General features: G+C 37.4%; 1 protein-coding gene across 1 annotated transcript; it reads right to left on the bottom strand.

Annotated features, from left to right (window-relative positions):
- Positions 1–1,127: 1,127 nt before the first annotated feature.
- Positions 1,128–4,260, bottom strand: LOC127934983 (probable G-protein coupled receptor 148). Its single transcript, XM_052532567.1, has 2 exons — positions 4,024–4,260; positions 1,128–2,403 (listed from the first exon to the last, which is right to left on the bottom strand). Exon 2 carries the CDS (start codon positions 2,294–2,296, stop codon positions 1,346–1,348), a length of 951 nt encoding a protein of 316 aa, XP_052388527.1. The 5' UTR covers positions 2,297–2,403; positions 4,024–4,260; the 3' UTR covers positions 1,128–1,345.
- Between the last annotated feature and the right edge of the window lie 4,745 nt (positions 4,261–9,005).

The raw sequence follows: 9,005 nt of genomic DNA, 5'->3' as shown, positions 1-9,005 counted from the left end.
AGCCCCTTCCACACTGCCATTCCGGCAAATACAGGGGTAAAGTGTTCCTGCAATTGTTCCCTGGTCGCTAGATTTGGCACTTTCACACTGCCAGTGATGACCCAGTATATGTGCGTGCTTTCACACACAACCCTTGAAGATCCCGTAACGACACGTGACATCAGCGCGTGACGTGTAATGTACGAGTCGACAACGCTAGGCACGTTATACTTTCACTGAAGCGAACGATCTCGGCGTCAGCGCAGAAAGTGAGGAACTAACTGATCTCTGCTTCATTACAGTTTGCACATATGTTTTCTTCGCGAATGTTGATCTTCCTTCAAAACAGCCGGTAAAAGAGTCGCGCGATAACACGCGTCATCACTTCGACACGGCATTAGATCTGGCTTTTGTTCACACAGCGCTAGTACCAGGTCGAACCCCGCAATGTTACTAGGTCCCCGACCCGGGTTCAATTCGGTAATCAATTCCGGGACGTGGTTGCTTTCACCCAGAAGGCGACCCGGCAATGTTCCGGGTCCGACGTGCAGTGTGAAAGGGGCTTAAGACGGCCAATAAGAAGAGCAGCACAGCACATGGCCACTCCAAATGTGGATTGGTCACAGACACAGTTGAAGATGATTTCCTTGGAAAATGAGAAACAGGTAAATATCACTTCACAGCTAAATGGATCAGAATGACACTCTGGAGTTTTGCACCAAGGCATAAATATTGATACGTCTTCCTAGAATCAGAATGATTGCATAACATTTACACTGTTATTTTTGGACTGACAGATTAACTCAGAGCGCTAAGTGTCACAGATGTCAAACAATGAACACTTAAACAATGGGAAATTGGAGAAAGAGTCAATTTTGTAAAAATCCTGAAATGTAAATTTATTTACTTTATCAAGAGAACAAAACAGCATCGACCATTGCTTTGCACACAAGAGTTTGAATAAATTTGGTGGTCATGAATAACAACATACAGTATTTTACCGGGGAAATCCAAAAATAAAAAAAATATTTGCATAAAGAAATTCAAGCCTAAATATCTTATCTTTTTTTTTTTTTATTAAGTCTTAGTAACTAGACTTTTCTTTTTGAGATTCACCCAGTTGCACTTTATAAAGTTCTGTTATGATGAATAATAGCACATTCAGTCTTCAGTTTAGATTTGAAAATATAAAAACAATTGAAACATTAAAATGCTTTAACTGAACATAATAAAATATAAAATGTATCTTTTAAAGATCTCTTTTTGCCTCGGGAGTCTTTTAAATTCCATCTTCTGCAAATGAACCCTCCAACGACTGAGCAACCAGACAGTTATTTTGCAGGCTTGCTCTGCTTCAAGTCCAGTTCTAGGCAGCACTCCTCTGACTTTGGGGTCTCTTCTTCCACAACACTCGCTGGACAGTCCTGTAAATCTCGCGATAGCGCAGGATGTACAGGTAAGGTGTGCAACAGCGTGGCAACAACATCAACACGCACATGTTCACCAAGTTAATCCACACTCCCACCTCATCCGAGTTATCTCGCTTTAAAAGAGCCAGCTCGACCGCAAAGACCAACGGGGGTACAAAATACAACATGAGCAACACAGTGTGTGCCAGAAGTGTCATACGCGCACGAGAGTACCGACCGCGCCATATCCCAGAAGTCTTGGTGATGATGTAGAGATGGATGTAACAGTACACAACAAGAACAGTGCAGAGGCTGACAGCACTGATTAAGAATGAATGAACGCCAACCTTCCTCTGTTCCAATGAGAGCACCGCTATCAACACTAAACACACTGGAAGGCTCTGCTTGTAATGGTCCATCACCACCTCAAACATCACTAGCAAAGAGATGGGACACCCTGCGGCCAACACCCACAAGCTCATGATTATCTTCCTGGCCCGAGATGGTGTGAAAATCTCTTTGTAACGTAATGGCCACCGTACCGCCACATACGTGTCGACAACCATCAGTGTGATAGTGAGCACAGAGGTGCTATATGCCATTACCATGCTCGCCATCATAAACTTACACAACCAGTGGGGCATGTGCAGGCCCATTGAGTTACAGGAGACCATCGTAAGGTTTATGGTGAGGAAGAGCATATCGGTGAAGAGTATGTTAGCAAGGAGTAGGTAGCGGTTCTCTTGACGTAGCGAAGGAAAACACAGAATGCAAAGGGACAGAATGGGGTTGACCAGCAACGTGACCGAGGTTAGCAGAACCGTAGGGATGAGGAACAGATTCATGTGTCTGCTCATCATTATGTTGTTCCAATTCTCAGAGATGTTAACAATGAAAGGCTGATTCATGTTTGGAGTTCAGTTCCACATTAATGAGAGAAAGCGTTAGGCTGAAGAACAATAGCTCCTCTGTATGCTGAGACTGGAACGGTGGAGCACATATACGGCTTCTCTACCTACAGAAAACAGAAGAAACATGAGTACAGACTTATACAACATATGATCTGTAAACTTAGGATGAGGGTTCAAATATAAAAAATACACTTACATTTTCAAATTGGAAAGACAACAAAAATTAATAACTCATCCTGCACTACACAGTTTTTTGTCAAATTAACTGCTCTATAGATTAAGAATGCCCTTTCTGGCAACTAGCAATTGGGACATTACTGAGATTTTTTTGTAAAGTAACTATCACTTCAGTATGTTCTGAATAAAAGTCAAGGAAGAAGAACAATTTTTGAGGGACTTTAAAAAGATTAAAAAGACGTTTACCCCAAAATTTAAAAGTCATCATTTATTTATCCATCGTTGGAAACCTATATGATTTCTTTCTTTCTGTGAGTGAATGAGGAGAGAATTTACATTTTAGGTGAACTATCCCTTTAAAGAACAAAGCTTTACAGTTTGCAATTTCTCCAAAAAATTATGACGGATAAATCTTAAACAAACATGATCATTCCTAATTTATTTTTTTATTTTATTTTTTTTGTATTATTAGGACTATCAAACATTCACAAAGCATTTTTCATCCTTATAAACAATTTGACTTATATAATTTTTAACCTCAAACAGAAAATAAAAATAGTGATGAGTATAAAATATAAAAAATACAGTTTTGAGTGAACTTGATTGAGCTTAATATATTTACAAACATAAAAAATTATTACCACAAATGCCAGTAGCATGATATTTGGTGAGCAGGATCAATCAATGCAAATAATGTGCTTGTTTGTTTACTGGTAATATAATGTTATCTCTAATAAATACACAAATCATTATGACATGGTACGTAGTTCCAACTGAAAAAAACATTATTGTAAGTTTCAGCCCTGTTTCTTCGACAAACAGTTCAAAGAGTTAGAATAAAATATGAACGCATTGAAGAACAATCGATTAAATGTGTTAAAATGACTTGCGTACCTGTTCCACACATCCACATATGCAGTAACTCCTGCTTGCATCCTGGCCTCCATTAGACTAATGTTGCCCCAGATCAATACCGCCCGACTCTATCCTTGTTATCAGAGAGCAGGCGTTCCACTGATGCGCACAGATCCGTAAACGATCGCACGACACTAACACTCTTCAGCTTTGCATGGTTACTCAGTATTTGGTGTAAATTATGCTGACCCTCCCCATAACAGGCCATTCAGATAAACAAACACTATTATCACCTCAATGTTCCTCGACACTACTATTCACCTCATATCCGGAGGTAAAAGCTTATAAAGCAATAAATGAGATGGAGGATTAAATAAACAAATAATATACAAAAATGTTGTCATGACCACCAGCCTGTAAACAGTATGCTAGTAGTTTGCATATGTCATACTTATGCAGAACATGAAATGCTGCCATTATATAGCTCGAAAAAATAGGTAATTTTGCTGAATGAAATAGTTTTTATTCCTTTTGAATATTTAATACAAAAGGCCTAATTTCCTGTCCTTCTTGTAACCAGTGTTCCAGTGACGCTTTCTCCTGTGCAGTCCGTCATCATCATCTTTATCCTCCCCTAACTCCTCATCACTGCTGTATTCATTCTCCCTCTCTGCTTCCTCTTGCTCTCTTACCATCAGCTTGAGAAAAACATGGAACTCCTCTGCATCCGCCATGGTGATCTGCTCCAGGTAGGTTTCCTCAGAGACACAGAGGATGTCTTTGAGCGGAGGGTTAAGGATGAGAGTTTGGCCCTTTTTGTCTGGTGTCTGGTACAGTCCCCTCCGCTCCAGAAATCAATGACGACATCACAGCTCAGAGAGGTCCTGAACAGCTTTGCCTTTACCATCTCTGGCTGCCGCACACCCATTAGAAAATATGCATACTGTGGGGAGAAAACAAGCTGTTTGAAACTACTGTAAAACACTGACTGTCCTTTAAATGGCATCTTCATTGATCCAAAATGGCCCACACAACAGTGAACTGTGGTGGGAATGGGCTTCCATACATTAGAGCCAGGATAACCTTTAGTGAAAAGTAGCAGCCCTACCTGGAATTTGTACTCCAGCAGTGAAGAGCCATTTCTCTCTTAGCAGTCGGGATACCATGTTTACCCTCTTGACTGGCAGAAGCATGACTTTGGAGTAGCGACTGATCATATTTTGCAGACTACCTGTGGACAGATTTAGTTTAGTTTAGTTTCATATATTTAACATTACATTTAGTCATTTAGCAGACGCTTTTATCCAAAGCAACTTACAAACAATAGAAGTGTTGTGCCAGAGTTAGCTACAGAGCTAATTTGCATCTGCAGTTCCTGGATGTTTTTACAAACTTAAAATTCTCCATTACAGAAATACAATACATACAATAACAGCACTTCTAGAAACCTTTTTTAGTAGTTTAGTAGTTTTTTAAAATATAAATTAGAGTCCACGATCAAATACCCAAATATTTGAAATGCTGAACAATATTACTTGTACTTTGACGAAAATATCCAGACAACCCTCGTCAACTCTCTTAATCGAAAAGTACATTCCCACAGTTTTACTCAAATTAAAAGTTATTCTCCATCCATAATCTAACCCAATACCTAAACCTAACAACTACCTTACTAACTATTAATAAGCAGCAAATTAAGAATTTATTGAGAGAAATGTCGTAGTTAATATTTAACAAGTGTTACCTATTCTAAAGTGTTACCAAAGTGTTATATAGCTCACTGAATCACACTCACACTTAATGCTGGGAGCAGTGGAAACACTTGAGAGAGAACTGCCAAGTTATTTCTTATGATAAAAGAGGACAATGGTACAAGAGGAATACCACATTTTAGTTTGTGAAAATATAGCAGAAGTAACACCGACATTCAAAAACAATGGACTTGTGAAAAGGCTCCTGAAATACTCAGAACTTCACTATAAGTTTTCATTTAGTGATGAGGGAATTTTTGCTAGAAAAAGATCAGGAGAAATACCATGCAAGTGTCTCAGAGCCGGCAAAAGCTATGAAAAGAGTGACACTTTATCTTACAGAGTATGACACTGCCTGCAGAAGTGACATGAATGCTTGTAGTCACCACTGTAGCCAAAGCAAAATAAACTCATTTAACTTCTTCCAATGCCCATACTGTGGTTTCTAGAGGCCAAGTCAGTCATTTCGGATCCAAAAGCATCCAACACATATTTGTATGTGTGTGTATTTATATATAAATACATACACAGTACACATATCATGTCAAAACAAACTTTTATTTTGGATGTGATTAATCAATTTGACAGCCCTAATTTTAATTTTATCTTCTCTCCTTACTTCCAATGTACATATGTTCAAAATTGTGGTTTTCCCTTACCTATAGATTGTGTTGCATTATTTTCTGTAAATCGGCTTTGTAACAATATTTATTGTAAATTGTATTACCTAAATACATTTCAGTTGAATTAAACTATGTTTATCTTATATTTAAAAAATATTTCTTTATATAAGGTTCATATTTTCAAAAATAATTCAGTAATTTGATATACATTTACACCACTGTTCAGAAATTTGGGGTTGGCTAGATATTTTAATAAGCTTTTGAAAAAATACTCTCATATTCACCGAGGCTGCATTTATTTCATCAACAATATATTAAAACAGTCATATGGTGAAATATTATTACCATTAAAAAGAACTGTTAGCTATTTTAATATATTTTAAAATTGCATTGATTCCTGTGATGGCAAAAAAATATTGTCAATCGTGATTTCTTTTAAAATTAAAACCATCAAACATCAACTTCAAAGGCTAGTCGGTTTTTAACAAGACAAATGCATGTTAATAATTTGCTTATAATTTGTTTGCTGTAATGAGGAAGAAGCCCATCTCTACTAAATAAACAAATCATTACAGCATGATACACAGTTCCAAAGCTATTTCTGGTCCACAAAACTCTTACATTTACATATTTAGCAGCCGCTTTTATCCAAAGCAACTTACAAATGAGGACAGTGGAAGCAATCAAAAATAACAAAAAGAGCAATGATGTATAAGTCTCGGTTATGTTAACACAGTACACGTAACATGGGCTTTTAAATAATATAATAAATAAAAATAAAACAGAATAGAAAAAGAATAGAGCAAGCTAGTGTTAGAGGTCTTTACACACACACACACACACAACATACACAAAAATGCATAATACATGAAAATAAAATAGAATACAAAAAGATTAGAAAGGTAGTTAGATTTTTTTTAAGAATAGAATTGAATAGAATAGTGAGTGTTAGAGTTAGAGGGTCAAATAAAGATGGAATAGATGGATTTCAAGACGATTGTTGAAGATGGCTAAGGACTCATTTCATTTAAAGTCCGTAAAAGTGATTTTGTGCTTCTTTGGGATGGCACAATCAAGCGACGTTCACTTGCAGAACGCAAGCTTCTACAGGGCACATAATTCTGAAGTTCCAAATTTAGGTAAATGGGTGCAGAGCCAAATGTAGATTTGTAGGCAAATATCAATGCCTTGAATTTAATGCAAGCAGCTATTGGAAGCCAGTGCAAATTGATAAACAGAGGTGTGACATGTATTATTTTTGGCTCATTAAAAATTAATCTTGCTGCCGCGTTCTGGATAAATTGTAAAGGTTTGATGGAACTGGCTGGAAGACCTGCCAAGAGGGCATTGCAATAGTCCAGCCTGGACAATACAAGAGCTTGAACAAGGAGTTGTGCAGCATGTTCCGAAAGAGAGGGCCTGATCTTCTTGATGTTGAATAAAGCAAATCTGACAGTTTTAGCAATGTGGTCTGAGAAAGTCAGCTGATCATCAATCATAACTCCAAGGCTTCTAGCTGTTTTTGAAGGAGTTATAGTTGATGTGCTAACTTGATGGTGATATTGTGACGAAACGATGGGTTTGCTGGAATCACAAGCAGTTCTGTCTTGGCAAGGTTGAGTTGAAAGTGATGGTCCATCATCCAGCAAGAAATGTCTGTTAGACAAGCTGAGATGCGAATAGCTACCGTCAGATCATCAGGATGGAATGAGAGGTAGAGTTGAGTGTCATTAGCATAGCAGTGGTATGAAAAGCCATGTTTCTGAATGACAGAACCTAATAATGCCATGTAGACAGAGAAGAGAAGTGGCCCAAGAACTGAGCCCTGAGTCACCCCAGTAGTTAGATGTTGTGACTTGGACACCTCACAATGCTTCAACAACTGAGAGCAAGGGAATATCAGTTGAATGTCCACTTCTGAAGCCAGATTGGTTGCTGTCAAGGAGGTTGTTGTGTGTGAGAAATGTAGAGTAAATGTAAATGTACTTGGTTGAACACAGCTTGTTCAAGTGTTTTTGCAATGAAAGGAAGAAGGGAAACTGGTCTGTAGTTCTCTAAATGGGTTGAGGGTGGGTTTCTTGAGTAGTGGAGTTATACGAACCTGTTGATGATGAGGGAAAAACACTAGTGTGGAGGGATGTGTCGATGATGTGAGTGAGTGCAGGTACAACTGCAGGAGAAATGGCCTGAAGGAGATGAGATGTAATAGGTTCAAGCGGGCAAGTAGGGTGATTAGAAAGGATGAGTTTTGAGACTTCTGCCTCAGAGAGTGAAGAGAAGGATGTAAATGAGAAATTTGAGGGTGTCAATGATGGCCTTCTGTACAGCAGTCAGGTCGGCAATCTTACCCATGATTGCAGTTTTGAGTAATGAACCAGGCTGAGTTTTTAATAGCCTCAGGAATCTTTTGCAGGTGTTTAGAGTTAATTTGTTGATTCAGATGATTAGGTTAATAGCTCATTTAGAGAACCTTTTCATGTTATGATAATTCCCCCCCCCCCCCCAACTGCTATTTCTGTCCCTTTGGGGGGTATAGTACCCCCCAGTACCTCCTGTAATTTGAACTATGCTGCCTGACCCAATCCAAGCCATCTTCAAGAAACAGCTAGACACATATCTTCTATCTAAACTTTACGCTCTAAAATGAGCACTCTCTATTTTATTTATATTCTATTCTATCCAGTTGTTTTCTTTTATTTATAATTTTAAAAAAAGCCCTGCTGATAAAAAAAACCTTGAACCTCTAGTAGTATTCTCTAATCTTAATATATTAATTTATCTATTTCATAATTACAAAAAAACTATATATATATATATATATATATATATATATATATATGTATATATATATATATATATATATATATATATATGGACCCTCTAACACTAGCTCCATATATTTATTTTCTTCCTACTTTTGATTTATTATAATAAAAAACTTGCTAATGAGGACTTGTCACAGGATTTACATTGTTGCTATTTTGTTGGTTTGATTGCTTCGATTTGTTCAAACAAACAAAAAGGAATGTATAATTACATAACAGATAAAGAATTTGTTTTAGGAGATTCATATCGACAAGCAGTCACATATCCTATTATAATATTAAATAAGCTATTATTTATTCATTTGATTTTTTTTTTTATGCGATTCATCACAATTGAATGTTAGACTCTGGTTCCCACCAGCACTGAGTTCAATAATGAACTGCCTTTAACTGTCATTTTGCATTATTCACAAACTGTTTTCCTAATTGATGTTCTTCAGTTGCTTTCAGAATCAGAAAGAATCAGAGTCAGAAA

This window comes from Carassius gibelio, chromosome A2 (assembly GCF_023724105.1).
Source record: "Carassius gibelio isolate Cgi1373 ecotype wild population from Czech Republic chromosome A2, carGib1.2-hapl.c, whole genome shotgun sequence".
In the NCBI taxonomy this organism is placed as follows: domain Eukaryota; kingdom Metazoa; phylum Chordata; class Actinopteri; order Cypriniformes; family Cyprinidae; genus Carassius; species Carassius gibelio.
The sequence above is the reverse complement of the archived record's forward strand: the minus strand, read 5'-3'. Positions and strand labels throughout refer to the sequence as shown.

Excerpts from the sequence above, each read along its gene's own strand:
- LOC127934983 (XM_052532567.1), bottom strand. The coding sequence starts at position 2,296 with ATGAATCAGCCTTTCATTGTTAACATCTCTGAGAATTGGAACAACATA.